The 18,090-nt window shown below is 39.6% G+C and overlaps 1 protein-coding gene across 1 annotated transcript in view; it reads right to left on the reverse strand.

The window, feature by feature from the left end:
• LOC128688406 (E3 ubiquitin-protein ligase RNF10) overlaps nucleotides 1-18,090 on the reverse strand; it is a 49,925-nt gene that overhangs the window by 14,216 nt on the left and 17,619 nt on the right. The window contains exons 8-11 of the mRNA XM_053776266.2: nucleotides 15,490-15,648; nucleotides 15,207-15,344; nucleotides 8,055-8,230; nucleotides 651-783 (exon numbers count right to left, since the gene is read on the reverse strand). Of these exons, the coding sequence (XP_053632241.2) occupies nucleotides 651-783; nucleotides 8,055-8,230; nucleotides 15,207-15,344; nucleotides 15,490-15,648 (606 nt within the window). The remainder of the gene's footprint in view (nucleotides 1-650; nucleotides 784-8,054; nucleotides 8,231-15,206; nucleotides 15,345-15,489; nucleotides 15,649-18,090) is intronic.

Genomic DNA, 18,090 nt, shown 5'->3' on the forward strand with positions numbered 1-18,090 from the left:
CAGGGTGGTTGGGAAGTGGAATGATCTATACACAGTAGTGGTGGAGACAGACTCCATGACAGATATCCTAGCTCAAATGGCTGGCTAAAACACAGCATCCCCATCCATGATAGAGAATATTGTATGTTTAACAGTAAAACCCTTGAGTGGAAACCTGATGCAGTAACTCCTAATGCCCTGACAGCATCTTTTTCTTTGGCCAAGGTAAAGTGTCTCCTGTTGCCTCAGTGGAAAGGCAACAATACATTACTCAAATTAGTTTTATTATCTCCATGTGGGTTCTTTTGTACCCATGAATGTATACAAGTAAACACTCATTTAATCAACTCGTTAAACCACAAGGCAAGGACATGATATATTTATTCTTTTGCATATCTCTTGTTTCAATATGCTAGCAATGTTCACTTGCATACCTGCTCATTAGCTCGTGAACAGTTAATCTTCACTATACTTCAATAATAACTTAAATTATCTCCCAATATTATCCCACTTGTTTAAAAAAAAAAAAAAAAATTATCCCACAAATACCCATGAGAGCTATTTACGCAGACACCTTCTCTGCTGTGTTGCTTTATGCTGCTCTACCACTGATAATATATTTTCTTTTTTCTCTTAATATTCTTAATATTACAGACCACATGTCCACAAACCTTTGCAAAAGACATGCCAGTATGTGTTGGGTCTGTGGAGGAACTCCCTGGCAGCTCACTATTGGGACTGGTACTAGTTTCACTGGTAATTTGTTCAGTGCCTGCATTTGCTCCATCAACCTCACTGCTGGGTCTGAAGAATATTCACAAGATACATAAAGGTAAATAACACTAGCATAAAACTTTACAAGACCAAAAGCAAAATTACAAACAGTTAAATAAACTGATTGGCATTCAAGTTTAGTAGAATCAGAAATATTAACCGAATTACCAATAAATCATATCAAGAGGAAGACTTGTGGAAGATGTAAGAGTGAGTAGCCAAGGTCTCATAAGCCACTATGGTGTAATAAGTGAACAGAATGCTCTTAACAGCATCACAGATGAACAGTTAAACCTCATAAGCTGCACAATCATAGCTCAAGTTTCCAATGCTATGAAACTTAAATTTACATTTCCAATAGTAGCTCACCATTACCATGTGTTGCCTGGGCAGAATTAGTTATACACTTTACCATTATGAAGCATCCAAGGCCAGCATTTTAGTGTCGGGGAGGCCTAGCATCACTGCTTGGAGTAAAACTAATCAGTCTGGACATACATGAAATGACAGTTTCTCTATGGTTATCAGTTGATTTTCCATGTCATCCAATCTCGTTTCTGGATACTAATCATAGCACTCAAAGTGAAAGTGATATCAGAGGTGCCAGGAAGATGATTATGTGTGAAACTAAAACTTTTAAGAAAACTGTGGTTGACAGTGTGATTGGAGTAAAGGTGGGTGGTGGTTACTGGATCTGGCAGATGGTTGTGCACACAGCCAGTGTAAAAGAATTTTTCATTCTCATGCCATAAATATCAATTTACCTACCCTAGCTGCATTTATAAAATTGTCAAATATGTTGGTGACTGACTATAATGAGTGATGAAGTTATTAAATGAGACAATTCTGTAGTGCACTTGAGTGTCAAGCAGCAGCCACAGCAGTCACTGTAGCCCTTATATGTGGCCTACCATCACATCACCCAATCTTGTCTTCAGATAAAATCTTACTCCCCCCTCCAAAAAAGTGTCAAGGTGTGGGAGGTTGTGCAGGGAGGCTAGTGTTATACACAGTTACACATCTTGTACCTTAAACTGTCGTTTACTGACACTACTTGCATTTGTGCAAGTGTTGAATGTGTTGGCGATTGACAGTGAAAAATATTAAATGAGAAAATCGAGTGGTTATCATTACGTAGTGGTGGAGGTGGCCACAGTTGGCCAAAAGCACCACATCAACCATAACTATGGATTCTGTAACAAGGACAAAGAACAAGGAATGGAAGACAAAATGAAACTAACCATTTTTTGTTTTTTTGCCCTATTTCAAACAAGTGGTAGATGCAATTCACTGTGGATAGTGTTAATTAAAAGTAGTTCATTTTAGTGCTTCCCACTTCTCTGGAAGAAATATACAATCTCCAGTTATTAAGCACTATTGAATGGAAAAAGGCAATTGCAAAATGTCCTCAAAACAGAGATATACAGATGTTGCACATTTGCTTAACTCACCAACCTGTCAGTTTTGTATACCAATAATGCTAAAACTGGAATAAACACAAACCAAGTCCTCAGCAACCAACTTCTCCCAGGCCTCAGAAATAGTGACTGATAGGTAATGTTGACAATTATAGCAGTAGACAAGAGCACTACCTGCCAGTACTAATTTAACCTATTTTTAGCTACCTGTCCATTTCCTTTTTGCTATCACCCAAGTAGCAAATATCCTTAAGAAAATTACGTATAACAAAAATGAACCCAAACAGAGATTTTTTTTTTCTTTCAACACACTGGCCATCTCCCACCAAGGAAGGGTGAACACAAAATTTCACAAACATTCACACATAATCAGTCTTTGCAGAGGCACCCACATACAACAGTTCAGATATTACTCCGAACAGCCAATATCCCAAACACCTCTCTCTAAAGAAGAAATTAGGTACAGTAATTACTCTACAATACGTTAGGGTATTGTATGTATAGGCACATCAAAAGAGGCACATTAGGAACCACTATGTCCAAATCAACATCAAACAATCATTGGCAGTGCTTTGTTTACATTATGTGACAGTACAGACCTCCACATCACTGCAGTGCAAAAAACAAATGCATTAAAAAAAAAAATGAATGAAGTACTAAAGGTTATTTTCCTGTAACAGGAATCCTTCTCATGTAGATGGACTAAGAGCACAGAACGTAAAAATACAGGAAGAGCAACAGAAGGAAGCAAATGACAAAAGAAAAAAAAATTAAGGTAAAGGTGAGTGAATGAATGTAAAAGAGGATAGTTAGCAAAGAAGAAATTAAAAATTCACAATGCCAGACACAATGTACATACAGTGCCAGTATGGAACCCACATCTTTTAAAATAAAGTGAAACTAAGGAGTGCAAAAGAGGGAGCATTAGGACTGGTAATAGTCAAGAGGAATGACCTATGAAGAATAGGAGAACTGTGTAATGGGAGGCCTGGTCTGTGACTGGGGGCTGCAAGGGTGTTGTTCATCCTTCAGGCAGGCTTCATCTCACTAGAGTGAACAGGAAATATAATCAAACACTACAGACAAAAAGGGTATACAAGGATAAGTCGTTTACAAGGAATACAAAAACAAATGGGCTTGGTAGGAAGTTACACACAAATATGAAAATGTGGGGAATGGATTAAGCAATGACAAAATTGAATTCCACACGAGATACAAAAATAGTTAAAGATATGGCTCGATCAAGTCAGTCGGTTCAAAGTCAAGAAGTGGGACAGTTCAGCATACACCATCCCCCTTTACAAACTCAAATACATACAGTACAGGCAATACAAAATTTCACAATCATGCATATTATTATACAAAATAACCCAGTTTCCCAGTCAATCAAAACCAGTCACACAAGCAAATATTCACAAAAGGAATAGTTAGCATGAGGTATAAACAACTGCTAGAAAAAAAGTGATGAGGATATCAGACATGTGGGTTTTGGAAAGAAGTGCTAGTGTGCAACACAGGTTTGAAGCAAGAGGAGAAAAAGTGCAAAAAGAAAGAAATAATGGGTGGACTAATTTAACAGAATAGTAAGAAACTTACTTTTTCTTATAAGAGGTTTTGATATACAGTATATAAATGATACAAGGATGGCAGTGCATGAACAGGAGACCCAAGGAGTAGTGAGGGAGGCCTCAAAAACAATGAACTACAAAATGGAGTCATCAGGAAATGGGGACATCAGCAAAGTAACCACTTTCAGCAAATTTACATACTAGTATATGTATCGCATCTACACCATCCTCCAAGGACTCGATAAAAAAATGCAAGAGAAATACAGTGGAACCTCAAATATCGAACTTAATCCGGTCCAGGAGTTAGTTCTAAATTCGAAAAGTCCGAAAAGCGAAGCAATATTTCCCATAAGAAATAATGGAAATACAATTAATCCGTTCCAGAAACACAAAAATATTCACACACAAATAATACATTTTATAGAGATTAATTATAGTTTTACATACACAACAAATATAGTGTTCAATTATGTATTAATAGATTTAAATAAACATACAAGATAACATTTTACTTACCATTACTGAAGATTGGTGATGGCATCTGGAAGATAGGGAGGAGGAGAGAGGGAGTTGGGGTTAGTGTTTGGAAGGAGAATTCCCCTCCATGAAGACTTCAGGTATCAAGTCCCTCTCTGGGGTTACTTCCCTTCTCTGTCTTTTAATGCCACTGGACCCCTGTCTCACAAAATAACTGTCCACAGTCCTCTGTTTCTGGTGCCTCTAAAATTTCCCTAAAATGGGACATGGCTCTGTCACTGAACTTGTTGCAAAGATGGCTTGTTTCAGCTTGCTCAGGGTGGTACTTCTCCACAAATATTTGGACATAATTCTCTTGGACATTATGTGAACCACGATTAATTGGTAATGCTGGTAGCGGGGAGTAAATGATACATCTTCGGAGGCTTCTTTCTGTATTTGCAATGTAGTGGTGGGTACACAGGCTTGTGTGTTGTGCCCATGGCCCGGGAAAGCCATCCCACGAGAGGAGAGAGCTACTAGACCTTGTGTCTTCCTGCTAGGCCACTGTGTGAGTGAGTGTGGGACCAGCTTCCCACAGACCTGGGCAGGCCCAGAGGGCAGCACCCGAGTGGCACGAAATATGAACTAAGCTGGCAGACAGCATAGGCTGTCTGTGCAGACAGTACAGGCTGTGTACATTCGCTCGGCCACCTACCTCGACAATACTGGTGGTAAAAAAAAAACTCTCTCGTAGGAACAGGGCGCAGAACACAAAATATAAACATACAGTGGACCCCCGCATAACGATCACCACCGAATGCAACCAATTATGTAAGTGTATTTATGTAAGTGCGTTTGTATGTGTATGTTTGGGGGTCTGAAATGGACTAATCTACTTCACAATATTCCTTATGGGAACAAATTCGGTCAGTACTGGCACCTGAACATACTTCTGGAGTGAAAAAATATCGTTAACCGGGGGTCCACTGTATATACATATGTACATGGAAAAAAAAAAACTTCCTACAGGGAGGGAAGCAAAAAAAAACATGTGGGGTGTGCTAAACATCATGGTCAAAGGCAGTGAGCATTGAAGGGCATCACTGCATGCCTTCCTGCGTCTGGACAGATACTGCAACACAGGAGATATCGCTGCGGCTGAGCTGTGACGTAACAGGTTACGGTCTCCTCTGGAATGGTGAAGCAGACATTGTAGGAGTCGCTGCAGGTTTTCACTCAACCTGGGGCACGACATGCTGGTGCCCTTGAGTGAAGCATCGACAAAACTCGGCAACTGGGCAGGACTTCTGGCAAGCGACTCAGGAGGACACTTCTCGACTGGTACTGTCGCTGGGCTGTCACTGCCGGCTAGCGTGGAGCGAGTTGTGGCAGAGACGACTGGGCAAAACATCTGGGAGTCGTAACATCATACACCAGACTGCAGTGAGCGAGCTAGCAGTCAAAGTGACATCATCTTTGTGCAGGCTGCTCACTGAAGCTTGTGACACGAGGCTGACACAGCGCCTGCCGACAGGGCTAACTGCGGCTTGACGAGTGTCATTCTCTCGGCAGTTGGAGTTATAGCAGAGGTTAGTCTAAGCGTCCCCAGACTTGTTTCTCTGCATATAACTGCACTCTGAAGGTCTGGAGGTGAAGTGAAACAAATCTAGATGGGAATCTTAGCAGGTACAATTCTGCAGAACATCACGAGCGACGAGCATAAGAGCTTTCTGCACAAGGGGGCTTGGGCTCAGAGCTGACTGATATCAGCTGTCGAATGCACTGGTCACATCAGGTGACTTAGCACAGTGGTGCTACAGAAGTCTGGCTCAGACCTCACTGGACACACGGAAACTACACACCTGTGGTACATGCGGTACATGGCTTAAACTAGCAAATAATGCTTTTCTGTGCACAAAACTGACACTAAGCCATACACTAACATGTGAGAACACTGATTGAGAAGAATTAATTAACACACGACATATATCTTCTCTCACTCTTCTCGACAATACTGAAATATTTACTGAAACACACCATGTGACATCATGTGATGTCAGGCGTGACGTCGCGAGGTGACGTCAGCAGACATCGAGGTGACGTCAACAGACATCATGAAGTCAGGCAGCAGCATCGGTGACGTCAATGTGATGCGGGAAGCAGACCACAGCATGTGGCCTGGGACATCTGACTTGTTAACCCACGTGGCTTGTAGATCCATGTGACATCGCCCACACCCCAAGTGGAGTCGGGATCCACGTGGTGTCGTGATCTACGTGGCATGCTGATCCACATGGCTTGCTGATCCATGTGGCTTGTTGATCCGCGTGGCTTGCTGATCCACGTGGCTTCGAGTGATCTACGTGGCATGCTGATCCACGTAGCTTCGAGTGGCCTCGAGCACTCTGATACACAGCTCTGGCAATGAATTCACATGGAAAACAGCAGAAAACACAGCAGAGGGAGTGAGTACATAGTGGTGGAGTGTGGTGGTAGGCTGGTGAGGTGTGAGTAGGGCAAGCGTGGGTGAGGCGAGGAAACAGCCACTTCCTCTCCCACCCACAAACACAGGGAGACACACTGGACGCAGAAATCACCACAAAACTCGTCTCTGGCTTGCTGAAACAGCTGTGCCGAGCTGAACAACAACAGAAACATACAAGTGACGCTGAACACGTGACTTGAGAAACAGCATGGGACGCTGTAGCGTGGGGTCACTGGGACGCCACTTACAATTCTCGAAGAAATTCGGCAAATTTCGGCTAGATCCTGCTTGTACCTGTGTCTGGATGCTCAAACGTGCAGACACGACATCAGGATAACTCATTGAGAGACGGATGCTTCTTGTATAGGGTGATAAAGTGAAGATGACTTCATACCTCTTCCTTCCTCTCTCCGGGCAAACACAACTGCTGCGACCACCGCTTCCCACCAATGTGACATCATTCCACTTCTGTATTATTTCCTTCTTCACATCTAGGCGTTTCTCACTTTCTTTACCCCAGGGGTACCACTAGCAAGTTTTTTTGAGCCCATTGTAGCTTATTTCACAGTCACACAAGCACTAAATACAATGAAATAATCTTAAAATGTTTGAATGAGAGTGCAGGTTAGTGTTCACTCAAGCATCAACAAAATTAGACTGGCTCACGGCGCCTGCGTGGGTACACGGACAGAGCAGGCTGCCGGACAGGTCCGGCACCCGGCGGTTCGAAAATAGGTGCGAGTTCGATAATAGGGACAAAGTTGGTTCGAAAAAAGGGTTCTATTTTCGAAGAGCTCGATAAGCGATACGTTCGAAATTTGAGGTTCCAATGTATCATGGGACATTACCACAAGAACTGATTTACATGCACTGAGCACCCTTAACGTCAGTCTGACTTGTAACTCACTATGACAAACACTCAAGTAAATACAAAGGAAAATATTTAAAAAGAGCTGTAATATAAGATTCAATATCACAAAACCAAGTAAGGACAAGTTAAACAATGTTTCAGCAGTAACAAATATTTCTGGTAACACTAGACCTCTCGATGTCTTACGAATATTTGACTAATCACTCATTTTGCCATCCCAACTCACTCCCATCCCCTCAACCCTTTCCCACTGCAACTAATATAAGTTTTTTATTTTTTTTTTTTATATATTTTTCAGCGAACTCGCTGCTCATCCTAAGAAAAATAATATCCACAATCAAGACTTGTCTAGGCAAGGTGTTCTCTTCACTTTTATCAGTAGCCCTTGTCTTCCTCAATGATCTGAGGTTTTCAAATATTAGCAGCACTACACTAAACTCCTATAATCAGGAGTGAAAAGTTGAAATTAGAAATGCATGACTGAATAAAGATAATTATACCTTGAAGAAAGGTCATCACAAAAAGAGGGAAACTGTCTCAAAGATTCTATCTTAAGATTGGTGGCTCCCTTGCTGCGTCCCATCATGCGATCCTCTTCTGCTTGTACGCGTTTCTCTATTTTTCGTTCTTCACGGGCACGTTTGTTGCGCTTACGTTGTCTGGAATCAATCTGATCCTACAGAAAAATTAAAAAGAACTATATTAGGGTAAACTTGTTTTTAACACGCTAATGGTCTCCCACTGAAGCAGGGTAACCTGAAAAAAGAAGCACTTTCCACTATCACTATCTTACCAGAAGCATGACAGCGATAACGATATATTAGTGACAGTGCTATACTGATAATACTAATTCACAGAAATACCTATACAATAGTTAATTCCATGTAGATATCAAGAATATATTTTTATATGACAATGAAGGTTTACATTATAATACCTCACCATACTGTAATGGCAAACCTAAACTATGCTCCCAAAAAGTTTTATTGAACAACTTTAATGAATGGGCAAGAGATGAGCCCAAGAACTAGTATGTGCTAATGCTACACTCTTAATACCACTGAACCGTGAAGGCTACAATAATATTCGCAACCACAGGGAAGGTAATGAATGCTGCCATGTTTCCCTGCTATTGTGTCAACTACAAGATCATGACAGTGTCTCACTAACAACAGTTCGATCAAATACAGGTCCGCCATCACAAATCCGGCAATCAGTTATTCGGTTCCTTCAGTTATCCGGCACTAATTTCAGCTAGCAAAGCTTGAAATTTCCAGGGTTGCCACACCAACTTGCTGCTACTGTCTGGTGGTGCTGCACAAGTCATTCCAATTTCTTTTTCTCCATTTATTGTTATAACTGGATTACTTTTAGCCCTAGACATGGTTCCAACAAATAAAAGAAATGCGTCTCATTGTGTAAAGCACATACACAGTACGTTGTCCATAAAAGATAAGGTGGCTTTGAAGCCACTGTCGGTTGCCATGAGCTCAGTCTCATGATGCAGGAAAATATGCTTTATTATTACTCTAATGTCAACACTACAGTTTATTTACCTATCACAACTGATCTAATGACAAACTATATAAATTACAAAAACATTGTAAATACTGCAGAATGAATAATATTTGGCATAATACCGAGCAGTTCGACAAAGTTGTGAAGAGGATATGGGCTACAAGTACCATCCTCCTATCCCTGTCTTGGGGGGCTTATATTAGAGAAAAAGGAGTATAGCACAGGACTGTGATATACATTTGTAATGCACCAAAAAACAAACAAAAAAGCTATTTTCTCTACATAGATTATTATACATAGCAGCATGTGTGTAGAGAACCTAGGATAACCCAAAAAGTTAGACAAAGTGACTTATTTCCAGTACCTGGTTTGGGCTTGACATATATGATTTTTGGTAAATAATTTTTCCTCAATTGTCTGTTGGACTATCTTACTGAAACTTGGGCAATTTATGATGGGAAGATGCTTCTTAATGTACACCAAAAATGAAAGAAATCGGACGATAAATAACCAAGTTCACTTCTCGGTCATTAGCCGCCCTTTAGCAGTATATTTTCATGTTTATATGGTTGTATTCTCATTTTTTTTTTTAATTTCATTTGATAGAATGGAAGATACATTACAAAAACAGATATGATTTTGATGGATTTCCTGACGAAAAGTACCTTGAAATCGAGCTCAAAGTAGAGGAAGTGTTAGATTTTTGCCGTGTTCACATACTGGACGTCGCCGTCCAATGTGTATCCAACTGGCCAGTCTAATATGCAGTCACAAATGGGTTGACATTATACAATTATTACAATAATGCAGTAGTTTGCATAACAGTAAATCATCATCTCTTTGTGTGAATACAATTCAAAATGGAAAGAAAGAGTAATATAAGAGTGGCCTGGAGACTTGACTAATGAACAGGAAAATTTTTATTTTAGTACCAGAAATGTCTGCATTGTTTTTCTGGATCCTATTTTGAAATTGGCATCTTTTGAAATTTGTGTGAAATTGGCCAAATTTGGCAATTTCTGACCACTTTACAGGGTAGTTGAAACAGGTGAATGGGCGGTTTCTTATACAGGAAGGCCCCGCTTTACGGCGTTTCACTTTATGGCGTTCCGCTAATACGGTCATTTCAAATTATGACCAAAACTCGCTATACGGCTCCCCCCACCTGACTTTCTAATACGGTCACCGCGCCCCACCTTGTTTGTTTACATTCTTCGTGAGCTCAGTAAGCACTAAGTCTCTCCATTTTGTCTGGAAACTCCAAAATTTCAAATGTTTTTAAAAGTTATTTCATATTTTATATATTTTTTATTATATATTATCACACCGGCCGATTCCCACCAAGGCAGGGTGGCCCGAAAAAGAAAAACTTTCACCATCATTCACTCCATCACTGTCTTGCCAGAAGGGTGCTTTACACTACAGTTTTTAAACTGCAACATTAACACCCCTCCTTCAGAGTGCAGGCACTGTACTTCCCATCTCCAGGACTCAAGTCCGGCCTGCCGGTTTCCCTGAATCCCTTCATAAATGTTACTTTGCTCACACTCCAACAGCACGTCAAGTATTAAAAACCATTTGTCTCCATTCACTCCTATCAAACACGCTCACGCATGCCTGCTGGAAGTCCAAGCCCCTCGCACACAAAACCTCCTTTACCCCCTCCCTCCAACCCTTCCTAGGCCGACCCCTACCCCGCCTTCCTTCCACTACAGACTGATACACTCTTGAAGTCATTCTGTTTCGCTCCATTCTCTCTACATGTCCGAACCACCTCAACAACCCTTCCTCAGCCCTCTGGACAACAGTTTTGGTAATCCCGCACCTCCTCCTAACTTCCAAACTACGAATTCTCTGCATTATATTCACACCACACATTGCCCTCAGACATGACATCTCCACTGCCTCCAGCCTTCTCCTCGCTGCAACATTCATCACCCACGCTTCACACCCATATAAGAGCGTTGGTAAAACTATACTCTCATACATTCCCCTCTTTGCCTCCAAGGACAAAGTTCTTTGTCTCCACAGACTCCTAAGTGCACCACTCACTCTTTTTCCCTCATCAATTCTATGATTCACCTCATCTTTCATAGACCCATCCGCTGACACGTCCACTCCCAAATATCTGAATACGTTCACCTCCTCCATACTCTCTCCCTCCAATCTGATATTCAATCTTTCATCACCTAATCTTTTTGTTATCCTCATAACCTTACTCTTTCCTGTATTCACCTTTAATTTCCTTCTTTTGCACACCCTACCAAATTCATCCACCAATCTCTGCAACTTCTCTTCAGAATCTCCCAAGAGCACAGTGTCATCAGCAAAGAGCAGCTGTGACAACTCCCACTTTGTGTGTGATTCTTTATCTTTTAACTCCACGCCTCTTGCCAAGACCCTCGCATTTACTTCTCTTACAACCCCATCTATAAATATATTAAACAACCACGGTGACATCACACATCCTTGTCTAAGGCCTACTTTTACTGGGAAAAAATTTCCCTCTTTCCTACATACTCTAACTTGAGCCTCACTATCCTCGTAAAAACTCTTCACTGCTTTCAGTAACCTACCTCCTACACCATACACTTGCAACATCTGCCACATTGCCCCCCTATCCACCCTGTCATACGCCTTTTCCAAATCCATAAATGCCACAAACACCTCTTTAGCCTTATCCAAATACTGTTCACTTATATGTTTCACTGTAAACACCTGGTCCACACACCCCCTACCTTTCCTAAAGCCTCCTTGTTCATCTGCTATCCTATTCTCCGTCTTACTCTTAATTCTTTCAATTATAACTCTACCATACACTTTACCAGGTACACTCAACAGACTTATCCCCCTATAATTTTTGCACTCTCTTTTATCCCCTTTGCCTTTATACAAAGGAACTATGCATGCTCTCTGCCAATCCCTAGGTACCTTACCCTCTTCCATACATTTATTAAATAATTGCACCAACCACTCCAAAACTATATCCCCACCTGCTTTTAACATTTCTATCTTTATCCCATCAATCCCGGCTGCCTTACCCCCTTTCATTTTACCTACTGCCTCACGAACTTCCCTCACACTCACAACTGGCTCTTCCTCACTCCTACAAGATGTTATTCCTCCTTGCCCTATACACGAAATCACAGCTTCCCTATCTTCATCAACATTTAACAATTCCTCAAAATATTCCTTCCATCTTCCCAATACCTCTAACTCTCCATTTAATAACTCTCCTCTCCTATTTTTAACTGACAAATCCATTTGTTCTCTAGGCTTTCTTAACTTGTTAATCTCACTCCAAAACTTTTTCTTATTTTCAACAAAATTTGTTGATAACATCTCACCCACTCTCTCATTTGCTCTCTTTTTACATTGCTTCACCACTCTCTTAACTTCTCTCTTTTTCTCCATATACTCTTCCCTCCTTGCATCACTTCTACTTTGTAAAAACTTCTCATATGCTAACTTTTTCTCCCTTACTACTCTCTTTACATCATCATTCCACCAATCGCTCCTCTTCCCTCCTGCACCCACTTTCCTGTAACCATAATTATACTTATGTATACCTGTACTTAAATAAACTTACATACTGTGCTGGCATGCAGGTACACATTAAAATCAGTAAGAGTGTCTTATGTCTCCAGACGTCATATTAGTATTATTAGTAATGATAATAATCGTCTCATTTAAATGTCGTATATTACGTTAAATACACATTTTCATTAATCCATCTATGATATTTTTTCAAAATTATATAATAAACACGATACATAACATAAAAAGATGATAAATACACCCCACAATAGAATAAATAAACATAAATATGAGATGTGGTAGCAGACGACTTGCACAAGCGACGCCATATTAGAAATGCTAATAATAATAATCACCGAGTCTTATTAAATGTTGTATATTACGTTAATATACACATTTTCATTAATCCATCCATGATATTTTTTTCAAAATTATATAATAAACACGATACATAACATAAAAAGATGATAAATACACCCTACAATAGAATAAATAAACATAAATATGAGATGTCGTAGCCAGATAACTTGTACAAGTGATGCCAAGAATAACATTTTCTCTAATCTAACATAAGAGAAAATGTGTTACTGGGGGCAACTGTAGAAAATTATTCCTTTCGTATGTATGTAAGTAAGTTTATTCAGGTATACACAAATACAGTTACATAGATTATCATACATAACAACATATGTCCTAGGTAGTAGGTTGGTAGACAGCAACCGCCCAGGGAAGTACTACCGTCCTGCCAAGTGAGTGTAAAACGAAAGCCTGTAATTGTTTTACATGATGGTAGGATTGCTGGTGTCCTTTTTTCTGTCTCATGAACATGCAAGATTTCAGGTACGTCTTGCTACTTCTACTTACACTTAGGTCACACTACACATACATGTACAAGCACATATATACACACCCCTCTGGGTTTTCTTCTATTTTCTTTCTAGTTCTTATTCTTGTTTATTTCCTCTTATCTCCATGGGGAAGTGGAACAGAATTCTTCCTCCGTAAGCCATGCGTGTTGTAAGAGGCAACTAAAATGCCGGGAGCAAGGGGCTAGTAACCTCTTCTCCTGTATATATTACTAAATGTAAAAGGAGAAACTTTCGTTTTTCCTTTTGGGCCACCCCACCTCGGTGGGATACGGCCGGTGTGTTGAAAGAAAGAAAGAAAGAACAACATATGTGTAGAGAACCTAGGATAACCCAAAAAAGTCAGAGTGACTTATTTCCATTGCCTTCACTCAGAGCATCATTTCTTCTCAAAATGATGTTACATGAGAATGGGAGTGTTCTTCTTTATTTATTCTACCGTATCAATGTAGAGACAACCTGTACACAATGTAACTTGTACACAAAGCAGACGTGTACACTTTGTTTACAAAACTTACCTTCGCCTGGTTTGTTTACATAACTCTGCGCCTGTCCTCTCTCATGCACTCATTCTTTCTCTCTCTCATTTATTCGTTTTATCTCATTTACTTACTCCTGACCCTACATAAGACTACAAATATTTTAAGGTAAGTAACGAGTGAACTGTATATACATTTTATCGCTCTGGGATGCTTAAATATCATAGAATTGTATGTGTGGGTGGGGTGGCCTGGTATGGTAGCCTGGCTGACTACCATACATACCACACTTGATTTCTTACAATAAATACTACTTGTCTCACCCTAGATTAAGACTATAAATATTTTAAGGTAAGTAATGAGTGCACTATGTGTGTATTGTACTTTTTTATTGTTTTTTGATGCCTGGTTCTATTGCTAACTTAATATATGTTAGTGTAAACTTGTTATCTAGTGTTTGTATGCATTTGTAAGTGGAAAAAAAGGGTGTTCCACTTTACGGCGGTTTCCGCTTTACGGCGGTAGCCTGGAACCTAACCAGCCGTATAAGTGGGGCCTTCCTGTACTCAGTCGACAGAATAGAAGCAAGTAAATAAGCAAGTTTATTCAGGCATACACAAATACAGTTATAGATTATCATACATAGCAGCATATGTGTAGAGAACCTAGGATAACCGAAAAAAGTTAGACAAAGCGACTTATTTCTATCGAGGTCCTTAAAGACCATTGTGTAGTTGATGGGTTTTAACTCATATTAAACCAGCTAGCCATTTTATATAACAAACCAGCAACAAGAACACATCTTGCAAGATCTGTTCTTGCAAGAGTTGCACTGAAGTGAAGGTTCAGTGCAACACTTTTATAATATAAATCTTGCTGAATTTAAACATCACTACCAAAGGACTACTAGTGAAATTGCTATAAGTTTGGTAGACTGGAACAATGGAATGAGCCAAAAATAGGGCATACATTGGGTGAAATCGCCAATACATAAATATCACCGCTGGGTTAAGTGTATTCTAACCTAGCCACTCTGTAATCCGGCACCCTACAGGTCCCGATGATGCCGGATTAGCGACAGCCAACCTGTACTACCATTTGGTAACTAATTACCCAAGCTAAAGAAAAACCCATCAGAATTATTTTAGTATTCTCAAGTTTCTAAATTAAAAGGAGTGCACATGTGTGTACACACCATTCCTGTATTGTATAAGGAACTAATCTTAAACAACTCTAAACAGTTTAATCCTACCTGAAACATTGCTTGAGTGAGTTGGGACACAACAGGTAACTGAAGACACACTTCTACAACTTCAAAACTGCAGGTAACTGGCAAGTGTCGTAGATATCGCAGACGCATACGGAGATCTTCAGTCATAGACACAGACTCCTAAGGAAGGTTTAGTAAAAATAGGAAGTAAATAAAGAAAATTACAATGGCCAACACTGACAATTTTTCTATGAACAAAATGAAAATGTGAGAAGTTTATGCAGGAAAACTAATGTACAATGGGTAGTTTGAAGTTTCAGCTTACCTTCTCTACCACCTTTGCTTTTATGAGTGGAGGGCAGTTCTCCAGAGCACCATATTCCTGCACCAGCATTTGTACATTAAGAGCATGCAGATAAATGTGTGCCCCATTACTGGCTTGATAGAAGTAAAAAGTAGACTTCGGAGTGTTGCGGTGACTTTGCTAAAAATAAAAAATAAAAATTAGCATAAAAAAAAAAAAAAGGAAAGTACAGCAAAAATATCCAGTTACAAAAACCAAATTTAATGGACAAAATCTATGGCCAAACATTTGGAAACACTGGGTAAGTCCATTCAATCAGAATTGTTCATTTTTATGGACAAATCTACATTTAATGGGCAATGTCATTTAAATACCAAATTGTTTTAGTGTTGTGATCCTCTGGGTAAATTTTTCTTAATGGGCAAAGTACTGTTGAATTCAAAGCCGTCTTATTACAATTATGGAAAAAACAATCAGAATGTAACCCCCCTCCTCCTCCATATTTGTACATTAAATCAAGGGTTCACTGTACAACATATTAACCGATTAACTGTCTCCAACGTACTGGGAAACAAATGACTGTCCAACGTACTAGTAAGCACAATTTTTTTTGAGTCTTCAAATACACCAATGTTTTCAACCTCAGCACTACTATGTGGGTGGCCTACCAGATGGGTCCACGTGATGCATTGTGGGGTAACAGCATTAGAAGACAATGAAACCAGGACCTGTTTTTCCACCACCAACTTCCCTACCAGCATGCAGGTTGTGAAGCTGTCAAGAATATGCCTTATTCCTTCCAAATTTATTATAATTTCATGATAAGACAAAAAGCACACTATGTAGATTTAACCCAATACATATAGTCAAACAATGCTACACATTTCCACATTTTGATTAGTATTCTCCCCCCCTCCCCACACCAGCCATTTCCTACTAAGGCATCATGACCTACAAAAAAAAAATCATTTCACTTCATCATTGTCTTGCCAGAGGCACGCTTACACTAGTTAAAAAACTGCAACATCAACACCCCTCCTACAGAGCACAGGCATTGTACTTCCCACCTCCAGGACTCAAGTCCAGTTTGTCAGTTTCTCCTGAATCCCTTCATAAATGCTACTTTGCTTACACTAACAGCACACGAGTAATACACCTTGAAATAAATTTAACATCTTAAGATTTTCTTGTAATGTTTTACAGCTGTCGAGGGTTTTTAATAGGTCTGATTAAATTACGGGGACACCATAAACCATGACAAATCATTCCTGCTCATATTTTATTATCCAAGAAACAGTGTTAAAACACCTATTTTTGAGTGATTAAAATTTCAAAACTGAAGGCAGGTATAATACAGGAGAGGCCTGGTGATGCGAGTAATGAGCAGATGAAATGTTTAGTGCCAGGAATATCTATTTTTTTTTATTTTTCAATTTTAATTTTGTGTAAAATTGGTCAAATTACTGACATCTGTGCACTTTATAGGGTAGTTAAAAGTTAAATGGGTAGTTTCTTGTGCTCAATCAATAGAACAGAATGCATAGTTAAGAATTTAGTCAAATGGTGTTATGGAATTGGCTTAAAATAGGACTCAAATTGGACGAAGTCACCAATGCATAAATTGCACAAACCACTAACTTTACGCATGCATAATTCCCTAACCCAATAGTCAATGTGGCTTATATCCATGTTTTGGAGAGTGTTACACCTTGAAACAACTGTAATACAAAAATTCCCTTTTTTTTTTTTTTTCTTTTTTTTTTTTTTAACACATTGGCCATTTCCCACAGAGGCAGGGTGGTTCAAAAAGAAAAAACAAAATACCAAGGAAAAAAAAAAAACATTCATCATTCAACACTTTCACCATCACTCATACACAATCACTCTTTGCAGAGGCATGCAGATACACCAGTTCAGACGTCCCTCCAAACTGCCAATATCCTAAGCCCCTCCTTTAAAGTGCAGGCATTATCTTTCCCATTTCCAGGACTCAAGTCCTGCTAACCGGTTTCCATGAATCCCTTCACAAAATATTACCCTGCTCACACTCCAACAGCTCATTGTAGTATTAATAAACCAAAGTAGAAAAAATTATTACACAAATTAATACAAATTACACAAATTAATACTAATACAGAGTAGGGGAGTTAGTAGATGGGGAGATGGAGGTATTAGGTAGATGGCGAGAATATTTTGAGGAACTTTTAAATGTTAAGGAAGAAACAGAGGCAGTAATTTCATGCACTGGTCAGGGAGGTATACCATCTTTTAGGAGTGAAGAAGAGCAGAATGTAAGTGTGGGGGAGGTATGTGAGGCATTACGTAAAATGAAAGGGGGTAAAGCAGCTGGAACTGATGGGATCATGACAGAAATGTTAAAAGCAGGGGGGGATATAGTGTTGGAGTGGTTGGTACTTTTGTTTAATAAATGTATGAAAGAGGGGAAGGTACCTAGGGATTGGCAGAGAGCATGTATAGTCCCTTTATATAAAGGGAAAGGGGACAAAAGAGACTGTAAAAATTATAGAGGAATAAGCTTACTGAGTATACCAGGAAAAGTGTACGGTAGGGTTATAATTGAAAGAATTAGAGGTAAGACAGAATGTAGGATTGCGGATGAGC

Source organism: Cherax quadricarinatus, chromosome 19 (assembly GCF_038502225.1).
Source record: "Cherax quadricarinatus isolate ZL_2023a chromosome 19, ASM3850222v1, whole genome shotgun sequence".
NCBI classification, from domain to species: domain Eukaryota; kingdom Metazoa; phylum Arthropoda; class Malacostraca; order Decapoda; family Parastacidae; genus Cherax; species Cherax quadricarinatus.